Source organism: Manacus vitellinus, unplaced genomic scaffold (genome assembly GCF_001715985.3).
Source record: "Manacus vitellinus isolate BGI_N305 unplaced genomic scaffold, ASM171598v3 scaffold_10_pilon, whole genome shotgun sequence".
Lineage (NCBI taxonomy): Eukaryota > Metazoa > Chordata > Aves > Passeriformes > Pipridae > Manacus > Manacus vitellinus.
Genome location: NW_021938838.1, coordinates 470722 through 488468, shown reverse-complemented (window position 1 = coordinate 488468; position 17747 = coordinate 470722). Strand labels below are relative to the sequence as shown.

General features: G+C 43.9%; 1 protein-coding gene across 6 annotated transcripts in view; it reads right to left on the bottom strand.

Moving 5' to 3' along the window:
* Positions 1-12725: 12725 nt before the first annotated feature.
* The window catches only part of SMPD3 (sphingomyelin phosphodiesterase 3), a 78397-nt gene continuing 73375 nt past the window's right edge, over positions 12726-17747 (bottom strand). For all 6 annotated transcript variants that reach the window (XM_018082379.2, XM_008933397.3, XM_018082349.2 and 3 more), the window contains 2 exons: positions 14476-14638; positions 12726-13317 (listed from right to left, as the gene is read on the bottom strand). In XM_018082379.2, the coding sequence (XP_017937868.2) occupies positions 13216-13317; positions 14476-14638 (265 nt within the window). In that variant the 3' untranslated portion in view covers positions 12726-13215. The remainder of the gene's footprint in view (positions 13318-14475; positions 14639-17747) is intronic.

Here is a 17747-nt window from a genome sequence, read left to right as displayed (position 1 = left end):
GAGGGATTTTTTTATTGTGCCCATAGAACAAACTGTTCTGAAACATGCTTTTAAAATTTTTGGGTTTGTTTTCAAAATATGTAGTTGGTGAGGTAGAGAGGAACCATTTCTTAGGGACCAGGTATTCTTGTCAGGATTTATATACATATATACACATTCTTGTAATCATTGTTCCAGTGTTTTGCATAATGCCATGGAGCTGAAAGGCTTGCTGCTTATTGCTTGGCATAGCACTAGATGAGGACACAGCCCTTCACTGACAGTAGAGAAAAGTGAGTTACACACATCTAGTTCAAACTTTGCTCTTGTCACTGTAAAAAGGGAAATAATCTTCAGAATGCTCAAAAAGAAATCCCAAGTCAAGCCACATATGTGTGTTAGTGCAGTTACTGGGGAGCAGGAAGCAGCCAAGCTGTGGCTCCTATTGACCTGAAATGGTCAGTGAATGAAGGGGGACGCACTGACAGTCTGCTGAAGTCTTTGGATGCTGCATTTCTGGAGAGTCATTTCCCAAACAGTGACCAAAATCTGTAAAGCTGTAACCAGAACTCAGAAAATGTACATATTAGAGTTAATTGGAAGTGACAAACTGATGGTAGTCTGAGAAACAAAAGAAGAAGAGTTGTAGTCTAAAAAACTTGCAAATCTTTTGGAGATATGACATATGCATTATATGATTAAAAATGTGGCCTTATACTCATTCCATCAGAGGCCTAAATAATATCTGCCACTTCAGCCAAGTTGTAGGCTGCTCTGAATGCCATGTCCTCAGCTGAGGTTTTCTTAGTTGCATTGCAAATCACGTTGGCAGAAATTGTACTGTTGAAATTAATTCTGCTTTAGATGAACAATCAACTGATGTATCTGTTTTGTATGTGTGACCTATTAAGGGAAATGGAAAATCAATGTACTGCCTGTCCTGAATTGTGTCAGCCAGCCACAGGGATAACTGCTTACCAAAGCTACTCCTGTTTCCTCTGAGCAGCAGCTTTAGCAAAGTGACAGAAATACCATAAAGAAGCCATGAGGGAGCACAGCCCACTCTGCTCTGCTTTCCTGGTCACCATGAGACATCATTCTTGTGAGTAGGAATTTTTTTTTTCCTAATGGTGTGGTTATATTTATAGACCCACAGGCCATCTGAAATATTCCACAATTTTTCAGAATCATTTTCCTGACAAACAGAAACCCTGCAGCAACTGCTGAGATATGTGAATTTCACTTTTCAAAACTCTACTTTTAAGATGCTTAACTCCAGTCTGTCATTTCTTACAGACTTTGCTGGAGTATAGAGGTTACTGTTCATTAAACATTTGTTTTAATTTTTATACACTGTGCCTAGCCCACAGAAAGTATGGTGGCACAAGTCTGTTATGTGTTGGGTATGTAAACAGTGCAGTTGTAAAGGAAACAAATATTATGGCCAAGCCTTTAAAGTAGTAAAGGCTTGGCCCTTTTTTTTTAAAAGACACAGGCACAGTTGTGCAAGCCTGAAAAAAGCTTGCATTATACAGCTGCTCTTCTGCCTGTGTACTCTGACACAGAAAGCACAAGCTGCTTTCTGTGCAGGAGGAATAGCTTCTGACAGTGCAGTTAACTGCACAGGTGATTCTGGATCCAACAGAACAGGACAGTGTTTCAAAGGGAACACAGAACTAATAGACAGCAATATATTAGAATTTATAGTTTTGAAAAAAATTAAGTAAGAACAAAACCACAACAAAACTTAGAGTATTTCATTGGGTAGTATTAACTTCCTCAAAGATAACTGTGTATGTATGTGCCTGAATTGTACTTCCTGAGAAAAAATAAAATATAAATTTGCTGCAGTGCCAAAGGGAAGTAATGCACATTGATGGGAATTTGTATTTTGTTGTCAGTATTATGTATGTTGAAGTTATGTGGGCACTGCAGTAGATACCAGGCATGGTGACTGAGAGGCATCCCTGTTAAAGCTCTTGGTGTTGTGAGGCTTGGCACTAGTGAGGCTCTCAGAGGTGGGTGAGTGCAGGCCAAGGGCACAGGCCAGATGTAGCAGCAGCACATCTGCTGAGCTGTGGCAGTTCATGGGATCTGCTCTATGTGCATGAGGAAAAACATAAATTTCAGTATACCTGGAGCAGAAATTGTATTGCTGCTATCAAAAAAAAAGAAAAAAAGCTGGAAAGATTGAATGCTGAGCATATTTTAGCACCTCTGGTTTCCTTAGAGGAACAAAATCTGATGGATGTGCTCAGGAAGCCTTGTGCACGTTTTAATTCACTGTGAGTGTTATCAGCATTGCTGATGCTGGCTGGTTAGGCTTGTGCATTTAGACAGGCACTGGAACTGCCTTCAGGCTTTGGTTTAGTGTGCTGGAAGCTGCTGTGTTGAGGCAAACCCTTACCACATGTGTGTGTAATTAGACTATTTATTGTATGTATCAGTCTTCCTTGACTTCTGTGAATTCCTCAGATTGGACTGAAAAACTTAACGTGATCTGTAAATTGTGTGGAAAACAGCTGCTTGCAGGGGGATCCTGGCCATTTCTTATGCATGTGTGCAAAAACAGAATAAAAGACTACTTCTATCTCTGTCCTCTGCCACAGGGCATCTTGCTGTAAGAACACACTTGGGGGAGGAAAGCCTCTTAATCAAAAAAATCCCATCTACCCAGTGGCAGCATCCAGCTCCCATTTGTTCCCAGAGCTGACAGAAGCATTGCAATGATGTGCTGAGCTGCCAGAGCTTCTGGCTGTGGGCATCTTAATAAGCAGAGCAAGAATCCTATTTTCTCTTGGAAGGAACTTATTCTGTGCTGCCACCACAGGCAATTTTTTTTCTAAATGACAACAGCTTTGATCCTGACTAGGCCTGCAGGCACAGCTGCACGTTCTAATAGAAACAGGATCCCCTGCCACCACTGAACTTCATAGTACTGCAGTTCATATATTGCAATGGAGCTTGGCAGCTTTTTTAATGTGGCACAAGAGATGTTTGCACTAAAGACACGGGTTTTAGTCAGGTATTAAAAATAATAATAAACTACCAAGTGTTGCCATTCACATTTAGCTTCCCAGTTTCAGTTTTGCTGCAAAAGTAACTGTATACCTTAGAATTGCAATGAAATGTTACTAATATGTAGTGGTTACCACAGCAGATCCACAAGAGGGTGCTGAGAACCCACTTCTAATTTTCTAGCCTATTATAAGTAAGGAAAATGCACAGTCTTGCAATGCAGCTCTCTCATCTTATGTGCAAATAAATGCCTCTGATGTTACGAGACACACTCTACGTACATGGATGGAAATGGAAAACTAGTTCAAAAAGTGAAACTCCCAATAAAACTAATCCAGACTTGCACCTACTGCTAAGGCAGGCAGGCAACAGAACTCTGTGTGTCCTGCTGAATACACAGAATGAATGGTACTCTTAGGACAGTGAAGTTGTCATGGTCCTGATGAAGGACAAGTCTTGCATTCTAAAGGGTGTTCTCTAAGTCATGGCAGCTGCAAGATTTGCTCCTTTATTTGCAGAACTGGTACCTTTGTCTGAAGGCTGGGCAATTCAAGGACTGAGATCCTGGAGCTTGCTTTTCTCCTTCATTAGTCCCTTTGAAACTGCTCTGTGTGGGCTTCCTGCATTTAACAAGATAGAGGATGCAGTTCAGGACTAATTCATTTAGTCACTCATCTTTTGTATTCTGTTTGTAGTTACAGCTGGTTGTTAGGAGGGGAAGAGACTGTTACAACTTCCTAGGGTTGGATTTTTCCAGTGGTGATTGTGAGCTGAATACAGTGGATGCTTGTGTTGTCATTCTACCTTATTGACTCTGATGGCATTGCTAAATGTTAATTTGGTTTGGTACTTAATCATTGTAATACTTCACATTTCCAAGCATTTAATGCAGATTAGTGATTAAGATGGTTCTCCGAGAGGTATTTGTTGTCATCTCCATTTTTCAGAAAAGAAAAAAACTGAGGGTGCTTTTTGTGGTGTTCAAGTGTTTCATCTGCCCCAGGCTCACTATAAGATTAGGGCCTCAGAGCTAAAAATTACTTGCTCAAGGCCATGCAGAATAGACTAATCCCCTGACTCCCTAGCTCTGCTTTAATCATTTGTTTTCTTAGCACAGTGTGATTTCAAATGCAGCCTTAGGAGCTTTGACCGAGATACAGCAGATAAAGGCTCAGAGGCAGTAAATCCTTGGATACCTCAGTAATTAAAACCATGTGGGTTTTGGCACATATGTACAATATATTTATATATTATATATAAATTGTATTTTTAATATAGTTATATATATTTACAAAGCTATAGTGCTTTGATTTTGTTTTCAAAACCTGTCATGAAGATGACCCACTTTTTTTCCCCCCAGCAGGATTCTGTCTAGGATTTGAGAGCCCTGAAGTTACCTCTTTTGTGGACAAGGGCACTACTGAAAGAGTGAGAGCTGATGATGTTGCTGGTGCAAAGGGGAAGCCCTGCACTGCTGCTCTGACGGGCTCCGGGCAGGGCTGTGGGCACAGCCCCGGGGAGGCTCAGCCTTGAGTCACACAGCTGGCCACGGAACCTCTGGTGCTTCCTCAGGGTTTTGCTCAGGTGCAGCTGCACAACCTCCTGCAGCAGCTCCTTTGCTGAGGGTTTGTCTCTCACTCCTGTCCTTGTGCACAGCCTCTGCTCTGTCCTGCCTTGCCCATCGCTCCCATCTCCAGGTGCAGTGTTAGGACTCGTGCTCTGGGAGGAACAGTGGGTGCTGCAGTCACTGAGTGGAGTCCTGCTTCTCCAGGGGGGTGGTGGATCCTGCTGCATCTGTCTCACAGAAAGTGGCTGCTTGCTTCATGTTAGGGTATCTAAGAAACCAGTGACTCACCCCCTGGCAATCAGCAAACAAATCAAGCTGCGATGAATGGGGTGGGAGGGAAGGAGGGACAAACAGCCTTCACTGCAGCACTTGAAAATGTCATGTTTCTTCTCGACTGCAGTGTTTCTAGGAATGGTTGCAGTGACTGTACAGCAGGTCTACATGTATAATCTCCTGCCTGCCTAACAGGCAGCAGGAAAGTCATTTATACCACAGGGCTGATGATATAGGGTGACATACCCTCATGTTGGTGGAAAGGGCTGGGAGCACCTCCAGGATTTATAATAAACCAGCTGCTCTGCAGCCTCCCAGTGCAGCAGGAGAGGGACAGGCGGCCCTTCCAGGGATGCCAGCGAGTCTCTCAGCCCTGGTGCCCCTTTCCTTGGGGATTCCTGTGGGGCTGAGCCTCAGGGCAGGACAGACACGTTCTCCTTACCCCTGCCCTGCTGTGCCTGCATGTCCCAGCACACCGGGCAGTGTCCCACCTGAGGGAAGGTGTGTTGGCACCTGCTGCCAGCCCCGGGGGCAGAGGGGCTGGGGGAGAGGCCAGCTGTGTTCTGCAAGCAGTGGTGGGGCCTGAGGAACAAGAGTTCATGTGAGTGTGGGTGTGACTCCCCAGCGAGGGGACAGGCACCACACACAGGCAGGGAACCGGTGTGCAGAGCACACTCACCCAGACGTTTTGCTGGCTGTTGTGCCACACGTGTGTCCTGTCCTCACACTGGGACATTGTGCCACGGACCAAGGCAGTGGCTTTAGTATTGACTGCTTGTGTTCCTGCTGTTTTCAGGCAGCAGTGCTACCTCCTGAGCTGATGCTCTTTGAGTTCCCCATAATACTTCTTGCCTGTTTCCTTTGAGTGGAGCCTTAATCCTGTGACCATTGAATGGGAAGCTTACAGAGATGAAACAGTGTTTTGAACACGCTCAGCCTCTTTCTTCAGAGGTACAAACCATGGCTACCTTTGTTTGTTTGTTTTAGCATCACTCAGCTCCTGCTGAGATTGTGCTTTTAGGTCTAGTTGCTTTTAGTTTAGATCTAGTTGCTTTTAGGTCTAATTTGTTGTAAACTTTTTTTTCCTAGATATGTCTTTACAAATAACAAAACAAGTCTAAAGAGCTGTTTTTCAAGTCATGCTGACTGACACAAAGGCAACCATATGTCATATGGGTTCTGCACCCCTTTAAAGATACCTTTCCATGTTATGTATGGCATTTGAATCTTTGCTTTCCATGCTTGAGTAAGAAGGGAGAGGGCAATGTAGGGTAAAAGGAAAATATTAGTTGCAGAGTTCAGTTGTGGGTTAAATTTAGGGTTAAATCTGTTGTAATCTGTACATGCAAGACTAAAAACTCAGGAGAAGGGTTCATGATGTTAAAGTCTGTTCATCCCTGGTCTGTTTTAAAACATTTTTCTCCCCACCCCAACTTTAATAACAATCACAGCAGCTTTATCATACCTTATCTTGGCATGTACCTTGCAACATACATCAAAAAAGTTTTCAAAAAGGGAGGAAGGAAGAGAAATATCTAGGAAAGACTGTGTCTTCATATTTCAATACAGAACAGGCTTTATGTCTGTTGTAGCAGAGTGCTCTGCTCCACAGGTTTCATGGGTGTGTCCTAACAAAACAGTTAATTTTGGGGTGTTTTGTGCTTGTCACAGCCAGGAAGCTCTTCAAGGCCAGTGTCTCACTGAGTTGGTGTGCTGTGCCTGTGCTGCCAGGCTGGGGGGGCTGTTTCTTGCTTATGGATTACAGGACCAGGTACAGGAATAAGCAGCATTTCCCTGATCACCTGAGCAGTTCTTCCTGGCCCAGGGCAGTGTCCTGTGGAGCTGCTGGGGCTCATGGTGGGAGTGCCAATGTCCAGGTGTGGTTGGCAGCGTGGTCCTTGTTCCAGTGGCATTGTCAGTGGCCCCAGCAGTTCTGTGCTGAGGCTGTGCTGTGGCCCTTGTAGGTGCTCTCTATCCAGTTCTCTCTCTTTGAAGGCTCCCTCCATGGCAGAACGTGGGCCCATTGAGAGTGGGGCCATTTCTCTTCTGTCTCTGTGCCAGTCAGCCAGGCCTTGGATAAAGAAAGGTATTTTCTCACAGGAGATCATCTGTTCAGATTGAAGCAGTGCCTTATATCCACTGCCAGCTTCCTGCTGCTTTATTGGATGCTGCTGCCCCATATCCCTTTGCTTGCAGGGAGAATATTCCACTTGTGTCTCTGCCTCCAGCTGGGAACTAGATACAGTGCTCCATTGTTTACCTCCCCTAGAAGCTCTCTTTTTGAGACAGTCTGTATTTGCATTCCCTGGGCTGGCTGGGCAACAACTAATCAAATAATTATATTTAAAATAAGCTTTAACAAAAAAAGCATCTCTAAAAATAAAGGCAAGGTGTAGTCATGCTTCTCACCAACAAAACTAGTCAGCAATGTACATTCTGTGGAATGTTTCCCAAATAATTGAGGGCCATTTAATCTTAGTATTCTTAACTTTTTTTTGTTGCATTTTTTTAAAATCTTATTAGATGTTCTCCTATCTTTATAGTATGTCTGCAGATCAAGTGTCTCCTCCTTCCATTCCTTTTCTTTCCATCCCCCCTGCCCCCTATGCTTCAAATAGCCTTGCACAGAGCCTTGACAAGCAGCTATTCATACTTGAAGAGTTTCTGCTAGTAAGCTCCAGTTCTGTCCATCTTTAAAACACAAATAGAAATAGCAGTGTTTTTTTCAAGATTAAACTGAAGGTCCCAAACAGATAATTTTGCTTGTACTTATAAATAACATTACCCAGAAGCAGAAGAAATGCTGTACTTTTCCCCTGTGCTCAAACCAAAGATGGGACCAAGTGGGACCTTCTGGGTTCTGTCGTCCCTTCCTGTAGTTGGGCTCACGCATGGAAACCCTTTAAAAATACATTCAGCTCTGTTTTAAAAGCATTGGGGTTTCAGAGAGGAATTTTTGTTTGTTTGTTTTGCATTCCATTGTGGTCATTTGGAAGCTGGTTTTGAACTTGTCTGGTCTTGTGGTCAGAAACTTTCTTCTAATTGTCAACCCAGGAATCCAGGCCTGGACAAGGACCTCTTGTACTGGTCAGGAGCCATTGCCCAGCACTTGACCAGACTCAGCATTTCTTTCAGCCAGTGTATAATAAATGCTCCATTTACAGCTTCTAATTTGCTCTGCCAGTGGAGCACAGAGCTGCAGGGTGGTGAGGCCGAGGTCTCTGCACTGAGGTGGGAGGACACTCAAGGTCAGCTGTGGGCAAAGGGGATCTCACCAGGGTAAGCACCCTTAGTTCAACAGTGACACAGTTTCAGGAACACAGAGCTAATAATTAGTGAAGGAGCTACAGTCCTTCCTATGTGCTTACTGTGGCATACAAGACACGTTTTGTTACAAGTCTGAGTGTGTTGAATATAAATATCTTCTCGGCAAATGTGGAAAAGAGAAATCAGATGACACCAAGGAGTAACAGAAAAAAGAGTTCAAAATACCTGTTTGGTAACAGTCTTATTTTGGGGCTGAGATAATGGACCGGGCTTTGTGCTGAGAGTTAGTTTGTCTTGTGTGATGCCCTTTCACTGGGAATACATGTAGCAAAGTGCTTGGCACCCTGCGAGGGGGGATCCTTCCAGTGTGGCTCTGGGGTGAGGCAGGGTCAGGTTTGCAGCCTGCAGAGGCTCTGGGAATGCTCTGCATGGAGCTGCACAGCTCCAGAACTGCCAGGGTGTCTGGGCAGGGTCTTGGGCAGTGGAGGGCGAGTTAAAAGGACTCGTTTCTTTCCCCCTTGATTTTCTGCAGGTTCACCAGAACACCTGTAGCACAGTGAGACTGTACTTGACCCACCCACTTGACCACCCTGGGATTTGGAGTCAGATTTCTGTTGGTGACATCAGGCTCCACATCATAAAACCAGAGAAAGTGACTGCACAGAATCATTTGAGCCTTGAAATTTTATTACCTTGTTTGCATCAACCAGTTATTCCTTTCAGCACCAATAGAAGACAAAAACCCCTCCATATTGTTTAAAATACCTTGTTTTTATCAGGTCTGCGATTGTGGTTTTCTTGCAGATAAAGAAACCAAGGAAAATATTTAAATTTTTCTCTTTTTTCGTACGTTTTTAACAAAATGTTGGAAGGTGTGTGCTTACCATATAAAAACATTAGGTTCTAGAAGGATACAATACCGAAAAATCATTGAAATAAAAAAGGTTATTCTTATTATAGGATTTCTAAACCTTAGCAATATTACAAGTCTTTAAAAGCATTGAGATTATATTGAAAATAAGATGGCATGGAAAAGTGAGACCTTCAGTAACAATTTGACCCTCGTAATGGATGATAAAATTGGGAGCTTTTGCTTGAATTGTATTTCTCTTCTCATCCTGTAGTGCCAGGAGGAGGCCAAACCATTTCTGAGCTGATGATATGTGCTGACACTGCTGTGCTGCTCTGGGATCCGGGGCAGCTCAGGGGCCAAACTGGGCACGGTCGCGTCGGCTCCGGCTGGAGCACCAGACAGAGGCCTTGGAAAGGAAGATTCTCCAGTGGAATTGTATGTTCCCTAAATCTTACTGTCTAACCCAACAAGTAGGACTGCAGGTCTAGCCAGCCTGACTGACAGTGCTTCTGGGCTAAAACTGTGTCACAATACTGGCACAAGGCAGGTGAACTCATTCTCCAGCCAGCAGGACAGAGATCAGGGGGCTCTGGGAGCCAGGCTGGGGCAGTGGGGCTGGGGCAGTGGGGCTGGGGGCTTTGACAGCTCCCACTGAGCAGCCAGGCTGGGCTGGGACAGACCCCCTGGGCACCGCTGGAACTGGTTAAAGGCCTTTGCCCAGAGCACAAAGCTGGGTGTTCCCACCCTGGTGCTCAGTGGCTGGAGCGGAGCTGGTGGATCCATGGGACAGACAGGGCAGGGATTGACTGGAGCTGGATGTGCCTGAGAGGCCATGTTCTCTAGGGAGTGTTCTGCAGTGACCTAAAGTTACTGACTTTGTCAGGACCTGACACCCTGAACACTTCTGGAAGTGCTCACTTTTTGACTGTCCTCATTTGTGTCATTTGCTCACTTATTCTAGAAGTGATGTTGTAAAATGCAAATTGAAATGAGAAACAGGAGATGTTATATACCCTTTATAAAAAGATGACCCTTGCTCTGCAGTGTCCCTGGTGCATTACTAAACCAAGAACAGCGTTATCTCCCACTTCTAGAAGATGCCTGAAATCCCAGCACAAAGTGGGGTAAGCATAGGACAGGAAGCTTAAGTCCAATTCTTATAAATAACATTGTACTAATAAATTGGGTCATGCTATCCATAAGTAAAGAGAATTGACATATAAACAAACTCTCCAGGGTTTGATCTCCTGGGCATGTTCTCACACCCAGCCCTGCCCTGCCTTTGTTGTTCTTTTCAGTGCAAATATTCTATGATACAGTATCTGCCTAAGGCTGGTGATGACTGATGTCCTGTACAGGCACTGCCTGAGTGACTCTGTGGGGCTGAGGGAACTCTGGTGGTTGCAGTGGTGGAGACAAAACTCATTTTTCTCCCGAGGTCCCCCCTGGAAGGGAGAGCCTGTTCATTCCAGCTCCCCTGGACAGACACTCCCTGACCCCTGCAAACATGGAAAGGCACAGGAGCACTGTGAGAAACCAAGGAGCATCTGTCCAGTGGTACACAGTGCTGCACCTCCAGCATCACTCTGGCAAAGCTACATTCCCTAAGAGAGTGAATTAGAAAGAACTACCGCGACTGGTTACATGTGTGTGTATTGTGTAAGAGAACATTTCACAACTAGGCTGTTCTTGAGCACTGAGAAACTAGGAAACATCAAAATCTAAAACAGTTTACTTCAAATTTGAAAAAAAACATTTCTCAATATATCTCAATAAGTTGACAAAAGTGTCTCATTTTTAGTCAGCACAAAGTCACAGAACGACTTTTAAGGTAATTTAGACCATGTTAGTTTTACTGTAAATAATGTAACGTTGTTTGGCAGTAGTTTTATGTTTATATCCCACACAGTGTCAAATTCAGCTCCTGCAACTGATACTTGGTGAAGTTGATATCAAATTGTAATTTACATTGTTAGGAAAACTATTAAAAATAGTGTAGTTAGTTTTACTACTGAGAAATAGCTGCTGGACAGCACACACATTGCTACTGATACTGTTTGGATTTTTTAAAAAAGGTTAATAAAATACAAGTAAGGTAGAAAATAGGATTAAAAAGCATTGGTTTGGGTACAAGTTTTTCTGAACTGGGTGGAGCAATAAGAAACCAGAAAAACACATTGCACATACGTGCACCCTCTGTATAAAGACAAACATACAAAGTGGGAAACTGGTGGTGCACGGGGTAGTACACTCAAGTCTCTGATGCTGTAAACTTGAATTCCTAATTTTATCAAAAAGGGGAACTGAGTCTGGTTCCATTTTTGAGTCCCCATGGGTTACTTGCAGATTACCCCTGGTTTGGCACAGCACACTTTTAAGAGGCAGCTTCTGCTCAAGGGACCCTGGGACTGGAAAATGAGGCATAAAATGTGTCAAGACCAGGTGCAGTGGGAGAGTGGGAGCAGTGGCCCTACTGCCTACTTGGAATTAGCCAATACTGTTAGTCCTGCACTCTCATGACTATTAAGAGTTTCTCTATTTGCAAAATCAGGCTGATTTAAGTAAAAGCTCTGTTGTTTACCATAGCTAACTAAGCCAGTATCAGAGACTGTGCAGACTGAGATTTCTAATTTAAATCTATTCAGATTTAGCTCAAGCTGATTCCTAGCAGGTGTAAACTAAACCAAAACAAGAGCATCTTCAGGAGTTTGTGGTCAGCATAACTAAAACAGGTTACTTAATGGAGTCAGTCAAATATTGGATTAACTCTTTTAACACAGGGAATGTAATGTAAGTAATGTAAGAGGAAATAACACTAAAATTGAACACGACATAGGCAGAAGAAACTAAGTAATGGTTAGAACACAGGGGGTTTCATTGTTCTCTCGAAACATAAACCCTCTGAAATTAAATCCTCCCAAAAAATGCCAGCTCTCATTATGGACCTGATTCTCAGTTTTTCATTCTTTTTGTTAAGGTTACAGAGGCTGGGTCGGTCAGGCCATGGGGAGGTGGCAGAGGGGAGCCCCACATTTGAGGAGCTGTACTGGAAAGAACATGTAAGTCAGATGGCAAGACCCCTCTTCAAGTGTGTGATGCATAACAAATGGAGAGTTGTGTCTCAGACACAGGAACAGCCTCTGCTCCTGGGAGGCAGTTCCCTAAGGCCAAGGGAACTGCTCTCTAGCTGGCCATGCTGCACTTCCCCTTTAAGTGTACTGATTCCTTTAGAGAATTGTTAGGTTATTCTGCCTTATCAATCATACACAGTTCTACACTTTTTTCTCCCCAAATGTCACTTATGTTTATGTTTACTCTATATCTAGCATGCATTTTACAATCCATTTCCCACTTACCCTTTCTAGCTAAGGCAGAATGTTGGCTCTGGTGTTACCAATGGTACTACAGGAATCTATTCACTCTACTGTAACATACATATCCCATATCATAATTCAGAACTGTCCCACACATGGTAAAGAAAGAAAAGACATTACAGGGAAACTATGTTTCTTCTTAAGGGAGTAAGTTGCATTTAGAAAGCTGAAGGCCTGATTCTGGAGTCATCATTCAGACAAAACACTTCATAATTTCAGTGGGAACACAGCTGGAATAAGGGTAGAACTGTGTTCTTAAAGTCTTAATTCCAAACCTTTTGTGTGTCCGTAACTCAGACAGGAAGATGTTGGTCTGCAAATTGAAGAGAGCTGTTGTTTGGTCTATCTGTAGTGCCAGAAGGGTTTGCAGTCCCAGAGTGGCTCTGAGCCCTCCCCTCTGGGGGCCAGGGCTGAGTGTGGAGCTCATGCAGGGCGGGCCATGCGGCTGCTGCGAGCGCGACAGGAGAGACAAAGCTTCAGCTTCTCAGACAAGGAAATGATGCAGAAACCATCGAGCAGCACTAACTCACAGACTAATTACAAACTAAATTGTGCTATATATTAGTATAAAAACATGTTTGAGTAAGAATGGCACTGGTTCAGAAGGAATTAGGACTTCCATCTTGGTTCTGTTCGGTCCACAGTGAAAGTGTTGTAGTACAGGCCTGCCCTGTTGCCTGAGCAACTTGTGACAGTGGCTTTTGGCCACAACCCTTTCCATTTCTTCCCTTTTTAAATCCACATTGTTGGTACATTCTGGGAGTAGCCCAGGTCAGGTCGGGTCACCTTTCCTAACGTGGCACCACGACAGTTCGCTCTTATCCTCTGATATTTTTAAAATATCATTAATGTTTCCCTCTTCTGATTCTCAAAGCTGGTCAGTTTTAAGGATCATCTTCTCCTGTAGACACCATGAGACGCATTGCTACTGGTAGGTGGTCTGTCAAGCCTGCTAATTGGGTAATAAAGCTGAACTCTTCCACTTCCTGCAAAGGAAAACAAAAGTAAGAAAAGGAGTTGAAAAACCCGTCTGTTCCAGCACCCACCAGGCTTTGAACTACCTCAGAGCATTAGCAGAGGTGTGGGACCAGTCTGGCTTGGCTGGGCTCAGGATAAACTGTGCCACACAGACAGTCAGTGTGGTGCAGCTGCTGAGGTGAACCACTGACAGGCTACTGGGATGAAATCTGGTTCACCTTTTCTTGCCACTGACAGTAACAGCTTGTTGTTCCTGACAGGCTTATCCAAGCAGGTAGGGAGGCCCTCAGCTGGGAGGAGGGGCTGGCTCTACCATCCTGGGCAGGGCATGCAGCTAAAAAGGAAACCTGTCTGCATTGGATTGAGGTGTTCAACTTGGGTGGGAATGTAATGCAACCAGGAATCCTGCTCCTTCTGTCTCTGAATTCCAGCCCTTGTTCTGGCATCATTTCATGTTTGTAAGATGGATTTACCATAGAGGTGTGCCATGGGCATTTGTGCCTCTGAAACAGGAAGCCTTAAAAGAATTTCCCTGCCAAGCTACTCTCACAGAGCCTGTGCAGAGAGAGCCCAGACCAAGGTATCCTGCACTAAGCTATGCTGAACTGCTCTGCTGCCTGCTCTTCTACAGCAGCTGCAGTGCTAAATAGGTGTGAATGAGCTTCTCATTTCCATCATGGAATTCTGTACAATTCTGGCAAGGTCCTACTCTAGGAAGCAGACTGCACCCTGCAAGTTCTCCTTCTGGGCAGCTCATGTCAGCTCCTGCCTGTGCATCACAGAGTGGGAACTTGGGTGGGTTCTCACAGGCACAAAAGAACATCCACACCCTTGAAAAGATTAAAAAATATTCAGACTGCAGGCACAGGAAAAACATCTAGCAAAACACTCAGTTTGGCAGAAGTTTAAGGGGTGAAAGTGAGGTTGGTTAGTTGGTGAGTTTGGAAGAGCAGCACATCTACCAGTGTTGCTGCTGGAATCCTTGAACTCAGCTTAACTTGGTTTGTAGTAGGTTTCCAATCAGAACTTGCATGCAAAAGTGGAAAATAGCAAAGCAGCAGGTCCTCCTTGGAGTATGATTTGAATCCAAGCAGAACAGGCCACAGTGCCATTCAGACAAGTTCATTGTGTGAGTTACAGCTCTTTTGGACAAGTCAGGAACTCACCACTTTCCACTCCAGGTAGAGACCTTCTTCTGTGTACAGCATGTAGTCAATCCTCCTCCCATTTCCCTTCAGTGATGCCTTCCTCCCTTTTTGACTGGAACTGTGGTTCTTGCTGGTGGGATAGACTAAGTATCCTTTTCTTCCTTCTTCACTTTCCAGCACCCTATTTCATTAAAAAAAACAAAACCAAGCACTTTAAATGGTTTGCTCATTCTGTCCACCTGTGCATTACCCTGGATTCTCTCCAAATCCCCAGTAAGGGTAATCCCAGTTCAAAAGGACTGTTAAACTTGTAAAGCACATCTTCTTCCAAATGTTTTCCAATATGAGGCTGTCCTAACTGCTGTCAGGGCTCTCAGAGCCTCATGCAGGCTTGGCATCACTGGTGCTGTGCTGGTGGAGCCAGGAGCAGGGCCCTTGCCTGCCTGCCACCAGCAGGGTAGGGCAGCCCAGAGCCCCTGCACTCATCTCCAGTGTGGCTGAAACTGGCAGAGGAAGAAACTGTTTCCTGGGTTATTTTCATACAGACCTGAGCACTTAGATACAAACCTCTCCATTCTGATCAGAGCAACTCCTTCTGAAATGACTACCAGCTTTACAGACAGGGTATGGATGAGAAAGGTTTTTCAGGAGCACCTTTGGGCATGTGGTAGTTGGTTTTGAGCAAGCTTCAGCATCAGATTACTGTCTTGGACCCCAAGCCTCACTTCACTAGAAATGACAGCCTGTTTGACTCCTGCATGTGGTACTCTCCAAATTCCTCCACAGGGATGGACTTACTCAGCAGGTGTGTTAGCACTGCCCCCACCTTGAAAGGAGATGACCTGGCCCAAGACCATCCACTGAAGCACTTAAAACTGAGAACAGGCTTTCTAAGTACCAGTTTCCAGGCAAATAAGATGCAGCTCTCCCATTAAAATTTTTAGTTTGAGTGCTTAAACCTGAACAGTAGGTTTTACAGAGAAGACTATTAAAGCCCCAAGCAACTTGATCTAACTCTGAAGTTATCCCAGCTTTGAACACGACTTTGGATCAGAAAGTGCACAAAGGCCCCTGTCACTCCATTTTTATAGGTGATCCTGTGTTTTGCTGTTGTGTTGGATTTCAAAAGAATCTTGTGTTCTCTTTCAAAGCTGTACCCAAGAGCACTGAGGGTGACAGTGACATGGAATGCCCAGTGCCTGCCCGTGCTGGGGTGTGCAGAGGTGACCCCAAGCACAGCCAGGGCTGTGTGGCACAGCTATGCTGTGGTTTTGCTTTCTGGCTTAAACACAAACAAACCACCTCCTCAAAAACCACTTTCCTTTACTTACCTGCCAAAACCTGAGCTCAGGGTTCTGTGGTTTCCCTTGTAAGAGTTGATTACGCCATTAAGCAACATCATCAACTGTCGCAGGAGAAACACTGAGCCATGAACTTGGGTCCTGGCAGGTACAAAGCCTTTAATTTCACCTTGGAGAAAAATAAGATATTTTTGATCACCCAGTTTTTGAGACTTGACTTGGATGGGTTTTATGGGGTTGGGTTTAGGAATTTTTTAATGCATGAACGTGAGAGTACAGGATGAAGGAATAACAAGGGACAAACACCAGACTCTCATGATATGTTTTAATGTGTGAGATTCAAATGGCTTCTTTGTCAAATCTGGTCTCTTTGGAAGGACCTGAGTGGTGGCAGAGGGGCACTGGCTGCAGGTGATCAGGTCTCAGTAGTGTTATAACCTGTAAGTTTGGGTCAATCGATACATACGAGAAGCACTTAATGTGCCTTCAGAAGGTACAGAATTCTGATCATACAGTTATTTAATCAGAACTTTTCTTAACCTCCTCTGGACTTAGTGAGGTATTGAAGGTTCTTAGAGTTTACTGTAATCAGTTTCTGCAAGTAAACTTTCTTTCATGTGGTACTTGGTTTTAATAATAACTCGCAATAAATTAGCTTACTCTCTGCACCCTATTTGCAAGATGATTCTACAAAGAGCTATTGCAAATGGTTCACTTCCTTAGATTGTTTTTCTAGGCTCAAGGAAGCAAGTTCTTTGATGGGATTGACCTCTTTCAAAAATTATATTTATATTTAGCAAAGATAATTAAGTAACAAAGTAGAAGAAACTGCTGATTAGCACTGCAGTACTACTGCAAAAAAATCTTACTTGCATTAATTTAATAGATGATTTTTTTAAGCTTCAATTATGTCTTTTTTAAAGTCTGTGAATGCTGGGTATTCACTTAACCTGCACAACTGCTCACAGAAGAGAAATGTTCATTTCAAACACATGAAGGAAACAAATTGTAGATGTGCAGCATCTGCTGCTGTCTCAAACTGGTACTGCCGTGCACAGGAGTTTGCTGTTTGTCCCTACAGGAAGCAGACACAAGTGTGGACATCTGGTTCTGCTGTGCTAACAGTTCAACACTAATTGAGTGAACAGAATTAATTATGACTGAGTTGCTCAACTAAACCTGAATCTTGTTTCTTAGCTGTGCTGTGCTCATAGGCCTGACTCTGTTCAGGGTTCAGAGATGAAAATGGGCTTGGAGATGACAGTCACCTTTGTGAGATGGGATTATTTGTGAGCATTTCACAAAGCCTTTCTGAGCAGAAGCTTGTGTGGTTTCCAGCACTGTGGCAGGGCCCAGATTGTTACATCTATCTAATTAATTGTTCTATAATTATCAATGGCTTGCTCATTATTTGTACCAAGTATGTTGTTCCAGTCTGATGTTTTACGTATGCTGTCCTTAACATGAAAGAGAGATTTAAGAACGAGTTGTTCTGCTGCTTTTATGGCCTAATTGTTTTAGTAATGTGAACTACTTAATTTTATTTATAAAGTAGAGAAGAGTGCTGATGAAGAAATAATTCTCTGGATAGCTTGCACTGCCAATCTAAATGTCTGTAAAGCTTGATTAAGGTTCATTACTGAAAAATTTGAGAATGGATCAATTTTAGGCAGTACCCTGGTTTACTGTGTATATGAACAATATTTCTTAACTAGACAGTACCCCACAGCTACTGTGCTATTTACCATTTAAATGTCTTTAAAGCCCAGATTCCATTAATTGCTTTACATTTCCCTGAATTTCCTGGCACTGTCCTGTTTCCACCCCGTGCAGAGTCAGGAGGGCTCCTCACCCTCCCATGGAAATGAGGGCTGCTCTCACACAGGAGCACATGGACATGATGTACCCATGCAGAGCCCTGTTTCCCTGCAGAGCTGCAGGAAAAGCCAGTGCAAATTATGGTCTCATAGAGGGTTTGTTTATCAGTGC